This window comes from Lissotriton vulgaris, chromosome 11 (genome assembly GCF_964263255.1).
Source record: "Lissotriton vulgaris chromosome 11, aLisVul1.2, whole genome shotgun sequence".
NCBI classification, from domain to species: Eukaryota; Metazoa; Chordata; class Amphibia; order Caudata; family Salamandridae; genus Lissotriton; species Lissotriton vulgaris.
In genome coordinates this window covers 919984254-920005421 of record NC_141699.1, presented here as the reverse complement: position 1 = coordinate 920005421, position 21168 = coordinate 919984254, and the positions used below count along the sequence as shown (strand labels likewise).

Sequence of the window (21168 nt, the reverse complement as noted above, 5' to 3'; positions counted from 1 at the left end):
GAGTCCTTAACCAAAAGTTCATATACATCCGGAATCATATCCCTCCCTCTCCATTTATCCGTTATATCCCCCCCCCCCAGCATCCCTCTTATATATTGCAAAACTGTTGCCCAATAATAAGCTTTGAAATCGGGAAGCATCAACCCGCCACGTTCTCGGGTCAGTGACAACATTTTTGGGCTGCGACGTGTTCTTCCTCCTGCCCATATAAACCTGTTTGTTACCCCTTCTAGCTCCCTGGACCATTTATCAAATAACAGGGGAATGGTCCTAAAAAGATAAAGCACTTTAGGCAAAAAAGACATTTTTATCAGATTGCACCAGCCAATTGTAGTCAAATGTAGATTATTTAATCGATTAAAATCAATTTTAGCCTTACATATTATAGGTTCTACATTTTTTTCCACTACTGTTGAAATATCAGAGGTGATTAAGACCCCTAAATATATCGCTGTTCCGGTGACTCTTTGATCTACCATCGTTATTTTTTGATTTATTACAACTTGTGTTTTATCTACATTTAGCTTATATCCTGATAGTTTTCCGTATATAGCTGCCTCTGCTTCTATTGCCCGTAATGCCATTTCGGGATCACAGGATGTGACCAGCAAATCATCCGCAAACCCCAGAAGTTTTGTTTCATGTCCATTCAAAACAATTGGCCGTATGTCTATATTCTGCTCTATTCTCCGTATAAATGCGTCTATATATAGGGCGAAGAGAAGTGGAGAACAAGGACACCCCTGTCTGGTTCCCCGCCCGATCATTATCGCATTGCTCATTTCACCCATAATTCTAAGTTTTATTCTTGGATTAATATATAGTGCCCTTACAGCTTTTATAAAACTATTCCCAAGGTTTACCTTCTCTAGCACTGCCCAGAGGAATCCCCACGAGACCCTATCAAATGCTTTTTCTGCATCTAATAATATTAATGACATAGGGTCTCGTGAGGCTGCCGTTCCATCAAACAGGGTTAATACTCTCCTGATATGCTCTGCAGTGCCTCTCCCAGGGATGAACCCATGCTGTCTGGGGAATACTATCTTACCTATTACTCTCCCTAATCTATTTGCCATAATTTTCGAATAGATTTTCACATCGCTATTCATTAAACTACTTGGTCTATATGACCCAGGATTAGTTGAAGGTTTATTTTTTTTTAATAAACACGATCATGATTGCTTCACTCCAAGACTCTGGGGGGGGGGGGGTACCTTCTTGAATATTAATTATTAAATTTAAAAAATCCCCTTCTATTTCAGGCAAAACGGTTTTATAAAATTCTAGTGGTATAGACTCCGGACCAACAGCTTTCCCTGCTGGAAGATCTAAAATTGCTCTATGCATTTCCCCTCAATTAATCATTGTTTCCAAAACACCTTTATCAGCAGCATCCAGTTTTTCTAAATTTGCTCCTTCGAGAAACTCCTCTCTCATGTATCTCACCCCCTTGATCAGGATTGTAAAGTATCTGATAAAATTCTTGAAACCTGGCACATATATCCCTTGGTGCTGTTACCATGCTACCATCTTCAAGCATTACCTCTGCAATATCTCCCTTTGTAGCCGCCTGTCTTGTTCGCTTAGCTAATATGCGGCCGATCTGTTCGCTGTATTCATACTGTTCCTTCCTCCAGGCCAGGTATTTCCCTGCTGCTTTAGATGCGAATATCTCCCCCACAGCTGCTTTAGCCACTGCTAATCTCTGGGATATTACAATAATGTCTTGTTTAGACCTTATAGCTACACCAAGTTCTTCCTCAATATTCGCCACCGTTCTTATTCTCTCTGCCATCTCCTCCCTTTCGGCCTTGTTTCGTCTGACTGAGTAGCTAAGTGTCTCTCCCCTTATGCCTGCTTTCATTGTATCCCAGATTATAGCTGGGGAAGCTGTTCTTCTATTAACCTCAAAAAATCCTTTCAACCATCCTCTCATAGTCAATATACCTAGCATCTTGTAGCAAGGCCCTCTCAAAAGTCCAATTTGAGGTTTGTTTATTTTGTGTTGGAATTGAAATGTCTAAAATCAGCGGATTATGATCAGACATAACCCGGAGGAGCCTGCTCACTTTGCCCATAGTAGCTATTGTAGGGGATACCAAAAAATAGTCTAATCTTGCTAATATTTTGTGAGTTGCATCTTCCATTAGCCTTATCAAAGCTGTATGACTTCTTTTTCCTCCCCACAACATTTTTGGGATCATTCTTCCATAAACCGTTCAAGCCGTTAATATTAAGATCTCCACATACCACCAGGGGTTGGGGCCAGTTAGCCAATTGTGTATTCATCAAGTTAAGCATTTCGGGATCATCAACTGTCAGGGCGTACACTGAACATAAAGTAAAATTAAATCCCTTCACCTGGCATTCCATCAGCACCCAACGCCTATATGAATCTACTTTTTGCCTTTTAACATTCACCGTACCTTGCCGTGCTAATACAGCCACCCCTCGTGTCCTCGTCCCTTGTGTTATGCAAGCAAGCAGTTGAAAGCCTAGCTGCCCCCATAATCCCTTTTGGGCCACCTCTATATGGGTCTCCTGTAGACAGAGCAAATCAACATGGATTGTTTTTAGATACTCCCTCACCTCCCTTCGCTTCCTTCCGCCATTCAATCCACATATATTCAATGTACCTATCCGCATTGATATTCTTGTTTTATCCTCAATTCAGCATACAGTTTTTCTTCAACTCTCTCCTTTAAAAATTTAGTGTTTCTGATCCTCCCCTTGTTCAATCTTGTCTTGATGTGATGTTTTTATTTTTTTCCCCCTTCCCCATCCCCCCCCTCCCCCCCACCTGTTAGAGCAAGCAGGCCGCTGGCCTCTGTGATGGAGTCTGGCTATCGACTCCCCTGTGCCGACTTTTATAATTACATTAAGTCACCTGGATTAGTTACTTCACTTTGATTTCTCCTTCACAACCCCTTTAACCAAATCACCCGTGAATTTACCATTAGTCTCGTCATTTCATTCCTTTGTCCTTATATTATCCCCAATCAAAATTTACAATTCTTGCCCTCTTTCATATACTATCTCTTGTATATATTAGACAAGGCTAAACCCCTCTAAGACCACTGGTACGAATCATGTCCATATATTCTTTTGCTTGGATTTCAGAAAAAAAGACCTGGTAGAGTTCTTATAGATTATCTTTAGTTTTGCCGGGTTTATTAAATAGGCCTGCAGGCTCATCTTATGACATGGATCCAATAATTCTCTCAGTCTCCACCTTCTTTCGACTGTGCTGTGACAGTAATCTGGAGTTGAGAAGAAGGATTGACTCTCAAACGTACGTTTGGCGTTGGGGCGAGCTTTTGCATACACTTCTTCCCTCAGCAAAAAGTTGCCAAAGTATACTAACATGGCTCTTGGTCTTGGTACCCCCTCTGTAGTGGAGGGCCCTTTCTTTTTTAAGGTCATTGGGAACCTGTGCACTCTTTGAACTTCCCTGTCCCAATCCCAATGTTTCAGTTCCGGGAAGGCTCCTTTGAACATTCTCAGGGCGTACGCCCTAATATCCCCGCCTTCTACCCCTTCTTCTATACCCAGAATTCTGAGATTGTTTCGTCTCTGACGATTCTCTAAGTCCTCCAGCTTCCACTGATGGGATATGAAAAACAGATGGTGGATGCCCGGTCTAGTCGAGTCTTTGGCTTGTTGATCCTCCATCATGCCCGTTCGATCTTCCAGACGTGTCATCCTCTTATTCGTGGCTGTACAGATCTTGGCCACCTTCTTTATAGCTCCTTGCAAATGTTTAGTTGCTAAGCGTTTTTTTTTCCCCTCGGCTTTTGTAGCATCCTGCAATTATTTGATTGAGTGTAAGATTAGCTGAAGAGTGGGTTCCGCTGATTGTGTCTGTCCATGTGCCCCTCCAGCTTTAGGATCCTCCTCAGTCTCAATTTCATTGTAAATCTGCTGTGTATCTGAGTAATCCCAGTTTAGAGCTGCTTCTGTTTAGGTACTTGCCACACTTATTCGTCTACGCCTGCTGCCTGCTTTCTCTTGTGACTGCGTACTTCTTTGTCGCCGGGACAGCCTTTTTTTCCTTGGTTCTTGACTTTTCCCCTTTGGTGAAGATCTACTTCCCCCTTCCAACTTAAGGACAAACTTGAATCGGTATTTATCCCACCATTTTCTTCCAAGCCTGAGCATGTATCCTCAGATGCATCTGACCCATCTGTTACTGAAAAAAAATTATCCACTGGATCCATGTTATCCTCTAGCCCGCTCTGGCCGCTATTTGCAGTCATTTTCTGTACCAATAGTCCAGTTTGTTGCGCTAAGGTAGTTGTTCTCTCTGGAGTCCCTATGATTGTGTCCCTACTTGTTGCCGCTGTTGTTTCTTCATTGGGACGTGTGTTTTCCTCTGTACTGTCCATAATATCATTGAGGTCCATGATGTTGCTCCACTGAGTCTCTGCTAGGGGAGTGCTAGGTAGCTCAGAGGTATTGGCAGTGTTCTCTTTGGGTGTATTAGCTGTATTAGCTATGTTAGAAGGGGTAAAGTATCCTGTTATACCTTTTGATTGACCAGATGGCTGTGTAGCATTTATTGCGGCCTGTTCCCTGGTTCTCGCTTTACTCCAGGCAGCTGCTCCTTCCTCATTCATAGCGCTGTGAGCTTGGGCTTGTAGATCCTTATCTACCCCTTTATTTTTCACGACTTGCCCTTAAGCTTGTTTCTCACCCCCTTCAGGTACTTTTGCTTTCCCTCCTCGAGGTAGTTTTTAGTGCCATTTTAACCCCCTTAGTAGCTGCTGCCACCTCTGACACTTCTGCCTCTGTTGCCAAATTAAGATGGTTATGTTGGTTATACTGATAGTTATACTGTCTCTGCAAGCCTTTCTGCTGTTTTGTACCAGGCAGGCTCCAATTCAGGCTCAGATTCAGGCACCAGCGTAGTGTGTATCTTCCTATTGTGCTCGCTGCGCCCGCAGCCCTGCCTGTTCGAATTGTTAATGCCGGAGTATTTCTTGCACCCCCTCTAACCCCATGCGCCGCTTCTGCCTTACCAGCTATACCATAGTCAGCCTTGCAGTCCTTTAATACGGTGGTGTGGGGTGTTCTCAGGCCGTCGGTATGAAGTTCCAAGCAGCAATGTAGCCGTGAGTGCCTCTGCCGCTTGCACCACCTCCGCTGTCTTCGTCTCGGCTGCCGGCTCTGTGGCGTTTCGGCCAGTGCTCTGCTCTTCTGAGCTCCGCTATCTCTCCTACGCCGCAGGTTGCTGCCGTTTTCGAAAACGCCTTGCTCCGTCCAATGCGCTCCGCTCGCTCCGCTGATTCCGCCTCCTCCGCTAGGCTGCCGAAAGCGCCATGAGGGTTGCACCTCAGCTACTGCCGTCACAGCCGCTGTCACTGCTACGGTGATCCACTCCAGAGCCTCTCCGATCCCCATTCAGGTAGCGCTGGAAAACATCTTTTGTCTTTGTTAAAATTCAGCGTGCGGTTTCTGCCATCAGCGTTATGTCTAATCCATATTCCTCAGAGCAAACCGGTCGGCATCGGAGCGTTCTCCTCTAGCCGCCTAGCCAGACGCCATCTTGTCCTCGGAAGCTTGTTTCCGGTCCAGGGAAGACCTGGCTTTGCAGTTCGGGCGGGACTGTTCCCATTAGGCACAGGGTCAGACTGATTTGCATATAGCCATGTCTGAACTGGGGTGGCAGAGTGGGCTAAAAAACGTGATGGATTAAACCCAGATCTTTTGACTGGGTGTGAGTGTTTGATTCAGATGCTTTGTCCATCACCACCCCCTTTTGTACCGCTTTTGGCCGCCATAAGTGTGGCAGGGTTTGCTCAGACTTGAGTCCCTTGCTCACTTTGCCACTGGATTCAAGCAAGCCGGGCTGAAGACGGCTGGAATGCCAGAAACCGGTCCTCGGAAGCTTGTTTCCGGTCCAGGGAAGACATGGCTTTGCAGTTTGGGCAGGACTATTCCCATGAGGCACAGGGTCAGACTGATTTGCATATAGCCATGTCTGAACTGGCGTAGCAGAGTGGGCTAAAGAACGGTGATTAATTAAACTCAGATCTTTTGACTGGGTGTGAGTGTCTGATTGATTCAGATGCTTCGTCCATCACCACCCCCTTTTGTCCAGCTCCCAAACAGCAGCAACAACCTCCAGAGGCCCAAAATTGGCACAGGCACCTCTTGGCAGGTTAGAACACACAGCAGCAGAGTTCGGGGGTGAAGTCTTTGTGTTCCTGAGACTTCCGACCGGGAAGCAAGCCCACCTCAGGCCCTTGGAGATCTCCTTCAAGCAGGGGACACAGCACACAGCAAACTCCCTTCTCCGAACCTTGGCAGAAACATCAACTGCAGGCCAACCACAGACACGGCAAGGGCAGAACTTCTCCTCAGTCTCCAGCTCTTCTCCTTGGCAATGGGGAGGTGCAGTGGCTCTAGGAGTCTGGATCAGTCAGCACTAGGCTGAATAGGCCTGATCTGCATTTGGAGTGGTGGAAGGAGTAGCACCTGTACCTGAATAGGGCTGTGCCTGCCTTCCACAATGCTGGCTACGCTCCCCTGTGGTGTCTGGAGCCAAGTCTCACACTGACAAAGTCCATTCTGAGAGGAGAATTTAGGTGTCAAGCAAGTGTTATGCTATTCCTCAAAGTTAAAATTGCAGAGTCTAGGAAAGGTCGTGTCCAGTTAAGCCCACATAGGGTCTATAGTTGGACAATCCATTTGTTGGATTTTAATGCCCTCACACACCCTCTCAGGTGTCATGCTCCATCATATGGGCTGCTCCTCGTTGGCTCGGCGGTGCAATACCCAACTGGCTCACCTTGAAAAGGGGTACTTTATCGGAAATCTTTTATCCAACAGCGTATGGTGAAGTGGGGGTATGGGGCCAGAGGCGTGTAGATGTGCAGATGTGGTTTAAAAGTAGGAATGGGAGTACTTGGTGTTGAACAATTTTATTCTGGGGGGGTCTCCTGTCCTAATTAAAAACGGTGAGCACAGGACTCATCCGAGTGTAATGTCTCGCAGTAGAGTGTCCGTGTCTTATTCAACAGAGGTCAACATGTTTCTTGTGTAATGTGTATTAGCTCGCGATTCTTCTGACCGAAAAGAAATGGAAGACTATCTACACTTAAGAATCTTTTGGTAACTCAGTTTTGCAAAAGACAGGGTATTTTAATCAAAGTGTAATACATGTGGTAGCCTGGTTATGCCTAAGTTAATAAAATGCCCAGGCATTTTAAGTACCCCGTGGTCAACACATAGGGCTAGACTCCTATGTATGCTGGAGTTTTGTCTCCAGGCGTCGTTCCTCTCGACCTACCCAACACACCGGGTAGCATTTAGGTGCCATGTTCCTGTAGCTTTTGATATTTGCTTCAATCCAACAAAATTAGAAATAATGTCCTCCTTTTTCTGTAAAGGCAGCAGGCAAGGATCCTCCTGGGATTTGAAGCCAGGAAGTTTGGCAGATATTCCTGAAGTGATAAGAAACCTTTTCAGAGACCCATTGTCTTAGGCAAAAGCCCAGTTTTAATATACAATACATTGACTTTTCTTCAAGCCCTCCTGTCTTCTATCAAAATAATTATCAGTTTTCCTTCAATACGCTTTGGGCAACAGTGATTACTTAGACAGTAGTTCATATACTCCTCATCATAAGCTTCATTAATTAACCTGCTGCATGCATCGAAATTGGCGGCAACAACACCAGGGAACCTTTCAACATAATTAAAGAATTCTCCACCCCGCCTGCCAGCGAAAACATCACACCCTCACAGGAGCTGTGTGACATCCTCCTCACCACTTCTACAACAAGATCGCAACCATATACAGACACTTTGAACCCCAACCCACACCTACGGACTTCTGCAACAAATAGGCCACCAGTGTTAGCCACACAAACGCCACACTTAGCACCTGGAACATCCTCTCCATCCAGGACACCACCTCCACCATGAAATCAATCCACTCTGGACCACATACTCATGCCCAAATCACATCTTCAACCTCAAGAAGCAAAGGATTGACCAGGAGGTAAACACCTCTATCACTACTGCAACATTTCCGGATTCCTGGAAAGACACCAAAATAAGACAACTACTCAAAGAGCCCCCTGCTGACCCCAGCAAACTCAAACTACCAGCCAATCTCCCTGATTCCATTCGCAGGAAAGGTACTGGAAAAGATCAACAATCCACTCATGACACACTTTGAGCAGAACCAGCTCCTCAACGCCTCCCAATCCTGCTTCCGCAGCAATCACAGCACTGACACCACCCTGATCGTAGCCACTGACCACATCTAATCCTCCTTGACTGAGGAGAAACAGCAGCTTTGATCATCCTCGACCATCTCTGCAGCCTTCGGCACGGTTTCCCATCACACATTGATTGAAATACTCCACTGTGTCTGCATCCAAGGGATACGCTCAGGTGGATCACCTCAATCCTCATCTGAAGAACCCAGAGGATTCAGCTCCCAGCTTTCACCTCTCAACCCAAGGAGATCACCTGCAGTTTCCCCCAGTGCTCATCCCTCCGCTCCATACTCTTTAATGCATATATGACACCACTGGCCAACATTGTCAGATCCAAGATCTCAACATATTTTCCTACGCAGACAACACCCAACTCCTCCTCTCACTCACCAACGACCCCACCACACTAGAGACAACTTCCACAGATGCATGGCAAACGTTGCCAACTGGATTAAGAACTGCCTGCAGCTGTACACAGACAAGATGGAAGTACTGATCTCTGGCAACAGCAGCAACCCATGGAACGACTCCTAATGGCCATCAGACCTAGGACCCGCACCCACTCCCTCCACCCACATTCAAAACCTCATAAATATGATTGACAACCAGCTCAGCATGAAATCGCAGATCAATGCCGCCTCCTCTGCCTGCTACCTCACTCTGCTCATGCTATGTAAGATCTTCAAGTGGCTAGTCCTACACAAGTGACACAAGCCCTCATCACCAGCCAACTGGGCTACGGCAATGCTCTCTACGTTAGAATGTCAATACACCTTCTACTGGGACTTCACACCATACAGAACACCACAGCCAGACTCCTACTCGGCTTTCCATGATGAACCCACATCAAACCCCACCTTTGGAAACTTCACTGTTCCCCATACAGAAGAGACACAAATTCAAGTTGCTGACCCACACACAAGGCTCTGTTCAACCAAGGACCTGCCTACATTACCACAGCCTGAACTTCTACTACCATCAATAAGACTACACTCTACCTCCTTTTCACTTGCCCATTCTCCCTGCATCTACTGAAGTAGAAGCTCCTTCTCGCACATTGCAGTAGAGACCTGGAACAACCTCTTCAGGCACTTCTGCACCATCACCTCCCTTCCGGAATTCCGAATGGCCCTCAAGACCTAGCTGTTCGAATAAGCCTCTGGGGCCTGCAAGCACCTGCATACCCTATCGGGTGATTAGCCGTGCTTCATAAATCCTCATTGATTGACCCAGTCCCACAACTCTGAGATTATTATCACATAGTTGTCCACATTAAGAAAGGATACATTTTAGAAGTGAGACTTTAGCATACAGGATAGATGCACATAATGCATCAATGTAATCCGTTTTGCACATTTTTGTAGGGAATAACAGTGTTTGCAGACAATTATGAAGGGATAAGTTCATGATATATCTTATTAGTAATTAATATACCAAAAACTTATTTTTCCTCTTTTGCAGGGAATAAAGCATCAGGTGTTCCCAATTATGGGCCTGGAGGACAATATTACCCAGGTGGCCAAGTTCCCCAAGGATATCAACCATACCCTCCTGGACCATATCAAGGTATGAAAGATGATCTTGGGGAGTGGTTATTTACATTTGCTTAGCTAGCAATTAAAGTGATGCTATGTCTATTTCATATTAAATGTCTTTTTTTGCATTTTTCATTCTTTTTCACTGATCTTCATGACATTTGCTACAAACTTAGTCCATTTCACAATTTAATTGATTTTGTTGATTTCGTCCGGTGACGCAAAGTTAATGGGGTGTCGTCAAAAAGAGAGGTGGCTCAATTCCCCACATTGATTAATGGAGCAATAACTGCTTATTTTTGACGACTACACGAAACATTGGATGATGAGAAAACTTGGCCAGCAATAGATGTTTTGTGATTTTGTGCGGCTCTGTTCAGTGATGTTAGAGTATTTTTTCCTAATTCCCGGAGCACAGGGTATCCATGAAGATGCCTTTTTGTAAACCAGCTCATGAAATACATTTCTGAAGACCAAATCAATATAATTCTTTGACCTTTTAGGCCTATGGTCCAGTTTTGATGGCTAGAAATTTGAATGCTTTTAATTGCGTGGTAAAGGAAGATATTTTCCCCTGTAATTTATCCCTGTGAGGTTCGCAAACCACTGAACATGGTTCATGAAATTAATCATGGGGCAATGTGTAGAGAATGACATGTTAAATGTCGGAAAGTGGGCAAAATGCTGAGGTCTGGGATGATGAAAGGCTCCTCTCTCTCTGCCGACCAATCACCCCCCCTCGAAATTGTTTCCCATCCCTCCTCCTCGTGTGTCCACGCCAATGGTGGGTAGAAAAAGGATAGGGCCTGAATAGATGTCCCCTGGTCGGGATGCGACCATCTGCATATATGGGAGACGGTCCTGGGATCCCTAAAATTAATTAGGACACAATCTCCGGTGATTGATTTCCTAGAGTTACCTAACCATGGGACTCTCCTTACCATAAGAACGATGTAACAAAGGCTATGGTATGTCATGTATATCCAACCATAACCAACATTTTAACGTGACTCAATATATCCGTTGAGATGGAATGCAACTTATTGGTAACTGGAACAACCGGTTTTGTCAAGTATCCAGCATGCAATGCAGGAGCACTGGTCAAATATTGTTTATTTATGCACACAAAGGCTCCTGAGAAGCCTGTCAAAGGAGACTATGGCTTAAAATAATAGATTACAAATTTACAATGAAAAGACCTGATGCATGTTGTGTGCTATGCTTCTCTATGTACAGTGCAAACACACATTTTCCAAGAACCTTGCCACTAGAACTCTATTCTTAAGACAATTGGCTTTTTATTATGTGTAATGAGCCAGGTGCCCCCCCCCCCCCCCCCCCCCCCATCATCACACCCTGGCCCCTTGTAACCTGACAGCTGGGTGCGGCCAGTAGGTGTGAATGAAAGGGACTGTGACTGTTTGTCACTTGTCAGTCTCTTAATGTATACTGGAATGCGCATGTGTTAATTTCTGTAGACCCCAGCCTGCCCCCACCGCAACCTAGAGCCCAGCCCAAGCACTAACTGAAGGGTACGGGGCATATGCAAAAATGTAAATCTCACTTGTTGTAGATATTGTACAGTCTGCATAACTCTCAATGGACAGAGCTGAGTTCCATCTGGTTTTCCGCTATACAGATACACAAACATGCATTCCTAAAACCCCTTGCCTGTAGCTGTGCATCGCAGTCTATAGTACCAGTGCCCATCCCGCATCCAGTCTTTGTTTTCTGGTTGCTTAGCTATGCAGAAAATGTCATCAGGAGAAAGGATAGCAATGGCTGGGTTGTACAACTTGACATCATTCCAAGATGGCCGCGACTCTAACCCAGAGTAGAAGGTATTCAAGTCTACGAAAAAGCATTACTTGACTCTACATTTAAACCCCAAGAAACGTGGGTGGACATCTGCTATTGAGGATTCCAGGACTAGTTCTACTTCTGTGGTTTTGCGAGTTGCTTCTGTAGTCTGTCTCTGCGTTTCTTCGCAAAGGAGTTCTTGTTGGTTTTTAAGCTAAGTCTGTGGTCAGGTTGTCTACAGGGTGCAGCATCATAGTTTCCGGGTGCTGGACTGCTCATTGTGTGAACGTTTTTCGAACTTTATGCTTAATTGGCAGCTGTCCTTCATGAGGCATGCATAGTGCATAACTAGTTACTTTAACCCATAATATAATTTCTCGATCTTCATTGATATTCGGATTGCGAACGGATATCACAGGCTCTGTGTAGGAAGGTAGGATCTGCTTTCACGGTCACCCTCAATTTTTGCTGGTGGCATTGTGTTTCACTGAAAGGTCTGACTGCTAATCATGATCCCTGTATTTGTGCTTCTTCCCTAAATAGGACACAACGAATACTTGGGTACAGTCCAGACTGGCACTGATGTAACCTTGTAAGTCTCTAGTATATGGTACTAAGGTGCCAGAGGCATAGGTACACCAGGGGTCTCATGAACTGAAGCATGTATTATGCCACCCATGAGACTACTCACAGTTATTGCCATTGAAGCCTGTGTAAGCTGGTGCTAGCACCACTAACAGCAGATATATTCCCTTATATCTGAGGTCACTGTTCTTAAAACCTATAAGTCACCCCAAAGGCAGGCCTTTTAATCCTGAAGGTAGGGTGCTCTGTTCCAAGTGTGAGGGTGCCCCTGCATGATCAGGACACCCCTACGACCTTCGAAGTCCATTCTGGTTGTAAGTGCATCAGCCATTACGATCCATAAAGAGAATCCAGAACACTGCGGCCCGGATTATCACAAATACGCCTGCCAGAACTTCCGCTAAACCTGCTCTAAAACTCCTCCATTGGCTTCCTATAAGGGAGCGAGTCAAATTCAAGACTTTATGCCTAGTCCACAAACTAATACAAAATCAAGGCCCCCCAGTTCTTAGTGAACTCATCACTCCCTACAAATCCACCAGATCCCTTCGTTCGGACACAGAAAACTTCATCACTACCCCCAGATTCAAGAAAGCCCGCTCGGGAGGAAGACGTTTTTCAGTACAAACTGCACGCCTTTGGAACTCGCTCCCCCGCGACCTGCGGCTCGAACCACAATACCTGCGCTTCAGGAAGCGACTGAAGACTCATCTTTTTCCCCAATGACTCCTCTCCACTCATTAACTGATCTTCTGTCCCCCCCCCCCCCCCACCCCCCCTTTTTTACTTTGTTTTGCCCTCGGTCCCGCTGAATTTAAGAGATAGGGTTCCTAGCGCTGGGATACCTCAGGGTGACTATGCGCTCTACAAAAATAAATAATAATAATAAAGTGGCCATGCGTCATTATGAGCTGGCTATTTCTAAACTGGCTGTAATGAACGCTGTTGTGCTTGGTATCATACATGTTGGAATCATACCACAACACTGTAAACTGTGTGGGCGGATGCACTGTAAAGCTCCTCCAAGAGGCCCTCGGTGCTCCCAGTACCAGTCTTCAGACAAAATAGAAAATTACGGCTGCAGCCAACCAGAGACAAGATTCTGCCCTCCTGCTACCGGACCAAGTTCAAGCAGGGGATGGAAGAACAATAGGTTACCTGTCACAGAGAGGTGTGAGCACCACCCAGACAGGGCTTCTGTATTTGAAAAGAGAGGGGTGCCTGCCAGGGCCACTAGACTGCTTTGAAGTACACATTTGGTGCACTTCTTGCACTTCTTGCATACTCCGTTTGAAACCAGTTCAGGGAGCCGTTGGCTTCCGCTCTGGCGTGAAACTGGACAAAGGACATGGAAGTATCCTTCCCCACTGTGCAGCCCCTCTTCTGGGAGGGACCCCTCGATCTTCCCAACCCCTTACTTTGGGTACTTAAGGGTTAACCTGTGGGTAGGTATCTAGATCCGTTGTGGGACAAGATTCAGATCCAAAACCACTTCAACTGCAAAGTCTGGGCACTTTGGACTTTGCTGGACTTCGCTTGATCAACTGGGAAGGCTCCTGCTGCTCCTGGTCTCCTCGTCCTGCCAGTCTACTGCAGGATCTGTGCCTGTGCTCTATACAGGTTCTTCACAAAGCCAGTGGACATTCAAGACCCTGAGGGAATTTCCCTTGGAGTGAAGGAGTCACACCCCTGCATCTGCAGGCACTACAACAAAGCTGACCGGTCTGTTGTTCCTGAGCTCCCATGGACTTCAAAAGGTGCAGAAACACAGGTGGTGTTTCTGCAACCCTCACAAGACTGTACTGACATCACAGCAAGTTTGACTCCAAGAATCCCTCATCAGAACTGCCGGAGCAGTAGCCCTGTGCACTGCGTCGACTTGCCGTTGCCAAGGCTTGTTGACTACCTCCTCCAGAGATCTAGGGCTCCAAGAATCTCCAGCCTGAGGCATCTCCTGGAGTCCAGATCCTCACCTGCACCGCGTTCTATGCACCATGGGCCTTCATCCTTTGGTGAGCTGCTCTAGGCCCTTTTGTGACTCCTGTGTCTTCCGCCCATGGGTCCTCTTGAGGGTTTTCTTTGGCTCCTCTGGGATCCCCTGCATGCTCGGGCCAGCTCTGAATCACCTGCTTCTGGTGAGTCACTTGGACCTTGCTAGTCCTGACACTGCATCTTGCCAAGGCATGTTGGTGCCCCTGCCGAACACTGACCCCTTGGCTCTTGACATCCAACATGGGATAGCTAATAAACGGCTCCTGGTCTGCACAGGTGCAACTTCAAGGGCACCGCCATCTCTCCTGCAACTCCGACATTGATGGGTATTTGTCTGCCTTGCCTTCTGTTCACGGCTGAGTGGCATAGACTCTGTTCCCTCTGCTTGCAGGTACCTCTCCTTGAATCCACTTTTGGGTTCCACCGTACTCTTTTAAACCTTCGACAGTGGAATATTTTCTGAAGCCCTCCATTGTGGTTCACAGGGGTTTCCAACGTCACTTTGCACCTTCCCTGGTGTAGGTATCCTGGTTCTTGGGGTATACACAGGTAGGGTGACTGTCCAACCTTCCATCTTCCATCTGGTTTCTTCAGGGTCTACTGGGAAGGGTACTTCTTTAAAACTGCAACACCAATTTAGCCATTGACTTGCATTGATTATGCAGTCGTGTTACCACACTGCCTCCTTGAGGTTCCCAGATAGTCACCTTGGGGGTTCCTTGGGTCCCCAACTCTTCTACGTCTTCTGAGTCCAGTCTTGACTTAGGTCGTGGTTCGCATTCCACTATTTTAGTATATGGTTTGGTCTCCCCATGGAGACCACTGTGTATTTGTGCTCCTTACGTGTTCTATTTCCAAAGTATTGTGTGTATTGTGTTTAAATCTCTGGGTAGGAAATGTGTTAGTGAGTGTTTATAATAAATACCTATTTTTTTAGATCTACACTGCAGGGTTCATTTTCAGTTAAAATACACCAAAAGCTTAAGTACTGGTAAAACAAGCTGTTTTACACTCCTTTTGGACTAAGCCTAAAAGCTGCTCTTCACAGCTACCACTTGGAGAGCTTTGTAAGGTGTTTAAGACCACTAAAATCGCCATAAGGGTTGTCTGTATTAGGGCAGAGTGCTGCACTTTCATAAGTGAGCACCATATACTAAGCCATCCTCTTACACTCAGGGATTAGGGCTTCTAGAGCCAAAACCTCTTTGTTATTGATTTACGTTCAAACAGCTTTGACTCCATGATTCTTTATTCATTTGGAATTGGTAGGAACGTTCATTGTTTTCTTTTCACGCTTTTGTTACCATTCTCTGTTAGAGGTACTATAGTGAGGGTGTTAATGTACTGTGCTCTTACAAGACATATTGTGGTGATTTGGATCACTTTTTTTATTAATGGCCTCACTGGTTTCCACCAGAGTAGGTGTGTGCATGTGGCTGTTTGACTGGTTGGCTTAATTAATTTTGCTCTATCAATTTCTTTGGGCTGATATGGATTGAATCTTTACTGGTCTTGATATGGGTTTTGACAAGGTTATTTATCTTTCACTGTGCCTCATTTGTTTGAGATTCTTTCTTTCACTGGTCTCCCTCCTTGGCATACCTCCGAAATTACCCCCCCCACCCTCTCATGTGACCACTCTGTTACTCTAGTAATATTAGTTCAGAGAACGGGGGTGGGAGGGGGGGGGGGGTTACTGTTCCTGAGGATCTAGAAGCATTACAGTATGCTCAGTAGTTATGTTCAGTGGGTACTGCCAACTCAGTAATTGCTTTCAGCCATGTCATTTTGCACTAGTCCATGACTTAACAGGAATTCTGAAGTCACTATTCATAACTTTAGTGCATGCCTAGTAGCTATGTTGAATACTGGTAGTATTCTTTTCTGTCCGTTGTGAAATACCGCCACTACTTTGTAGTGGGTGATTATAATGCTTGTCGCAGTCCCATGAGTGCTTGAAACAGGCTTTGTATGACCAATTTCCCCCTATGCTATGTTGAAATGCATGTCCAATAGTAACCAGCTAAACACAGAAATTATACATTTTTTTTTTTTTTTTTTACAGTATTCACTTTCTGAATGTTGAAATCATTCTCCTATACTAACATTGGTTATGGAGTTAAATGATAAACGGACTACTTTGTAATGTAAATACAAATATTTCTCACATTTGTGGTTGGCTTACATCACCAGTAGATGTTGCTTTTTCTTGGAAAAATAAATAAATAAATAAACCATTATGCTGTAATTAAAGCAATAATGTTTTGGCCTATATTGTGTCAGAATCCCTTTCAGATGGCCACTGGGCGCACACAGGGGCTACTGGCCCCAACCATGGTGGTTTATGCCTTTTACTCCTGTTGTCCTGGGGTCCCGGCCTACTATATATCCTGAACTGGGCCAAGTACTCCTTCTGCACTTGGCTCTCAGTGGTAGCTAAAAAGCAGCAGTCCAGGGCTTCCTCAAAGGGAAGCCCACACAGTATGAACAATAAATCAGTGCCCAGTCCAATACTTACTTTTTAAAGAAAAATAAGTATTTTATTTCCATCTCTAAACATGCACAGGAGTAACTATATTCAGGAGCAACAACCCGTTCTCTTTGAGGTTGGGACCCTAATATTTGTCCGGCAAATCCTTGTTTCTGTGTCCCCCCCCCCCCTTCTTCCTTGTGACATGTTTGAGGTATTTACCAATTCACTGGTGAGTAGGTCGTACTCAAGAATTCCCCTTTGACTACTTAGTGATTAGTTAAGTGACTATGGTGCCATATCACTTTAGCAGCAAGTCCCCTCCAGCGGTATAGAAGCATTCGCAATGCAGAAGGTGCCCTCTCCGCGGCCCAGCTGAGCCCAGACCCTCTAATGCAATGACTGACTGAAAGGTGGTTCATATGTGAGCAGGCACACGCTCTTTCCTCAAAGCAATGCTGGTATGTCCCAGCTATCGGAGCTGCTACAGCTTGACAAATACATGGCAAGTTATTCTACCCTGAATGTGGGGCAGGGGGTGGATTCTCCTGCTTCCCATTAGAGCTCTGGTAAAGCTGAGACGTCTTTGGTAGGGTCGCTGCTGTCCTTGGGGAATCAGTCTGGTGCAGAGTGCATGCTTGACTGGCTGGTTATGGCAGAAATCCTCTCCTCCAGGCCACAACCCGAATACTTGTTCATAGTGGTACTGACAGCCTCTCCTCTTATTTTGGGTTGCCACATAACTCACGATCTGGGTGCAGGCTCTTATGATGCGATTTCATTCACTACAGTGGCACCTCCTGACATACAGGGTTGCCAATATCAAAAGATTTCAAGTCTTTCACTCCTGACCCAAACAGGTTCAATGGTGACACCCTGTATCAGGGCCGGACTGGGAACCAAAACTGGCCCTGGCAAAGTGCTCGGCCGGCCCCCAACCCCCCGGAGGAGGGGGTTGTGGGTGCCGCTGATCTTTGCCAGGTCCGGTTTTCGGCCGATTTTGTTACAGGGCCGATTTTGCAGCTATGCCTCAAAAACGTCCTGTAACAAAAACTACTCCTAGCGGCCCCAAACCGGCCCCCCACCCGTGCGGCACACCGGGGGATTGACCGGTGCCCGCTACGGCCAGTCTAGCCCTGCCCTCTACGCATATGGGGTCACCACTGCAAGGTGTGGTGCAGGCATAGTGCTTCCCACACAGCGCTTCTCTCATGGCTTGGATCACGCTTCCCTCTTCTGGCATACGGGGGTTGCTGCACTTTTCCTCCACTGGAGCAACAACCCAATCTGTGCACAGCCATTCTCCTCCCACTTTGCTTAAGTTCTCTCAGCAGAGCTCCCCAATGGACCTTGCTCCCTCCAACACTCTTCTCTTCCTTGCAGGGCACACAGGTATTGGCAAGCAGGTAGGCGCTGATGCTCCAGGGCATGTAATGTTGGCATTTTATTGGTGAATGCCCCCAGTCCTAGTTATAGGCAGATGCCTTGCAGAGCTTCCACTTATCACATAGCCTGTTTGGCTGCTTGGCAAATGACTGTTTGGGATCTCAGCCTACCCTTCTTATAGTCCATTTCCATACTCCAAAATGTGTTTTACGGTCTGTCATTGAAGTTTTCGGTTGGAATTCTGCTTTTCATGAAATGTTCACTTGAAAGGATGTTTGTTACAGCAGACAAGACTCTGAATCTGATTGACCCACAATTGATGGGAGTGACTAGAGTTTGCACCTGGACATCAGCCACAGTGTGATGTGCATCAAAAGATTATTCCCAGGTTCCCCCCTAACTCTTTATGAATCCCTGATCAGCCCCATCTTCTTTCCAGAGATGTGTCCAGAACCTTTCTTTGTGATCTATCACTGAATCAAAAGGCAATCTTCTAAAGCCTAACGGGAGACTCTCTTCCACCAGTGAGTTCCACACAGCTCATGGGACTGCAGGAATGAATACATCTGTCTGGGGGGAATCCTTTACTCATCACCTCAAGCACTCCCCAGTGAAACTTTTAAAAACGTGAGTGAGCCTGTAGGCCTTACTCCATCGACTCAGGTTAGAAAGGACCTGTTCAGTACTACTGATCATTACACAGTAAGCTACTACAGCATTTGTGCCACTTAACTCCTGATGAAGGCGTTCGACTTCTACTACAATGAAGGTAGTGCTTTGGCCACCTGCTGTCCATGCGATAGGCCTATGTCATGGTGCACACCACACCCATTATCCATGTTTACCTATAACAAAAAATCAGCAGGGATCCAGGCAGCAGTACAGTTGGGAACTGAGGGCAGTGGTACGCACCTTTAACCATGCAGTAGACTTTTCTGTTCCAACATATTGTTTCTGTTTTTAGTTTGTGAAAGGTTTTTCAAATGTTTGGGCATGCTCTGGACTGCACTATACCTTGCGTGGTTTGTTGGGACAAATCTAAAGATACTATGCTCTGTTTGCCACACTGAGCAGGCCTGTGGTATGTCATACAATTTGAGTCTAACGGAATAATACAAATCTATGTATTGTCTTTTGGTTATGTGTTTATTATATTACGTGCCGGTGGTTGGTGACCACTATTAAAGGACATTGACCTGCGTTTGCATTATTCAGTCATTAACTCAATTAAAAATACTTTATGTGAGCTACAGCTAGTTTCTTCAGTAACTTTGTTGAAATTTACCAGTCTCACCCCAAAACGTTTCTAGGTGCATTTGCATGTGTTTTTTCCCCTTTTTTTCCCTTTAAGGTCTGGCTAGAGTGTACTTTAGTTGCTCGTCATAGCTCGTGTACAAAAACAATTAAAAGCCTTCTAGATACAGGTCCTTTGGCTTCATTTATTTATTGATCACATTCTTTATTGGGATTTTATTGGCCTGCAGTTGTTAACCCATCTTGGACGCAGCTTCATTGATCACAAGTGATGGAGACCTTGCTAATACATAGTGCAACGCTGTGCCAAATACAGTCAGATGGCATTTTTTATTGTGCACTTTCACAAATTTAATGTGATGGGGTTTTACATCGAGGGCTCTTAAACCTCTAAATCGGGTCCTTAACCCTTAAATGTGTTGTTGGCATTGTTTATATGACTTCTGAGGATTTCCAATGCCCCCACCGCACATGCCACTCACAGACTGGCAGTCACTCACTGCCAAAAGCAGTCGCATAACTACTGGGAGCACCCTTACAGCAGTCGCAAACCAGCTCGAAAGTCAGTAGGTTTGGAGGATAGCGGAATGCGCCTCTTTGTTGACCAGTGATTGAGTGTGTCAATGCAAGAATGAGTCAATGGATGGATAAATTGATGCAAAAATGAGAACTGAGTCCATAGATGAGTGATGGAGTCTGGATGGTTGAATGACTGAATATATGGAAGAATCCAGACACTTTCAGTTACATGCTTGTTAATGGGCATATTTTAAACCTGAAACCTATTTTCTGTTTCTGTAAAGCGCCAAAAAACTTCTTTTCTTCAATGCTAAGGAGTCCTCCATTTCGAGACCATTGCTAGACGTGCTAAGACCTTATCTCCATACACGCACTTCTTAAATTCAATTTAGGAAGTCAAACCAGACCCATATGCATGGTTTGGGCCAACGTCTATTTACACTTTTTTGTGTGTAACAAGTCGTCTACATATCAAATGGTAATCTTTCTTCTCTTTTAGAACTGTTTTTTCGTCGCAGAGTTCTGTGTTTTCAATGCACTCTTACATTTTCACAGAACGTTTCTATTTTTTTTTTAAATATTTTTATTAAACATTTCCAAGATAATTTTTCCACATATTCCTGTATGTTACAGCACATAACAGTTTTACAAGTGATTGTATACTTTACAACATTAATCTGATACATTGTGACGTAAAAGATTCACCAAACCTATATATAATATATACTACCTATTCCAGTTCAACAAAACAGAGATAAAACATTTATAGAATAGAATATTATGGCAGCCTTCCATTCACTATCCTAGGTTTAACCTGCTATTTTTCCACCTAGTGATAGGTTGCCATATTCTATTACCTAGTAACTTAGCTCTCCTGCCTTTCCTCTCATAGATTGCTTTTTCCAGATTGTACATAGAAAGAAGGCTTGCAATCCAAGCTTGAAACGAGGGGGGGCCTTATCCAACCAATTTCTTGCTATACATATACGATAAACTGCAAGTGAAACAAAAATAAACTCTACTGACATAGCATCTGGCGTGTCCCCCACCCCCAGCATAATTAATTAATCTGTAAATGTAATCTTAATCCCAAGTGATTTATCAAAGAACTCTTCAACAGCCATTTTCAAAGTAAACAATTGGGGACACTGTGAGAACATATGCACAATATCTGCTTCAGTTGAATCGCATCGTGGGCATGTTATTCCAGTTGTGCCGCCCCACTGGGCGATTCTGGCCGGGGTGTGATATAGTGAAAATACTGTCTTAAAGTGTTGTGACTGAAGGGTAGCAGAGCATAACACCGTTCTGCCCAGATCCAATGATAGCTGAAAGATTTCTAGCCCTGACCCCAATTTTTCTGAACTTTTTTTGTGCATATTTCGCCCTTTCATCAG

The 21168-nt window shown here is 45.2% G+C and overlaps 1 protein-coding gene across 2 annotated transcripts in view; it reads left to right on the top strand.

Annotated features, from left to right (window-relative positions):
* LOC147683691 (phospholipid scramblase 1-like) overlaps positions 1-21168 on the top strand; it is a 246055-nt gene that overhangs the window by 79473 nt on the left and 145414 nt on the right. For both annotated transcript variants that reach the window (XM_086944072.1, XM_086944073.1), the window contains exon 4: positions 9692-9796. In XM_086944072.1, the coding sequence (XP_086800198.1) occupies positions 9692-9796 (105 nt within the window). The remainder of the gene's footprint in view (positions 1-9691; positions 9797-21168) is intronic.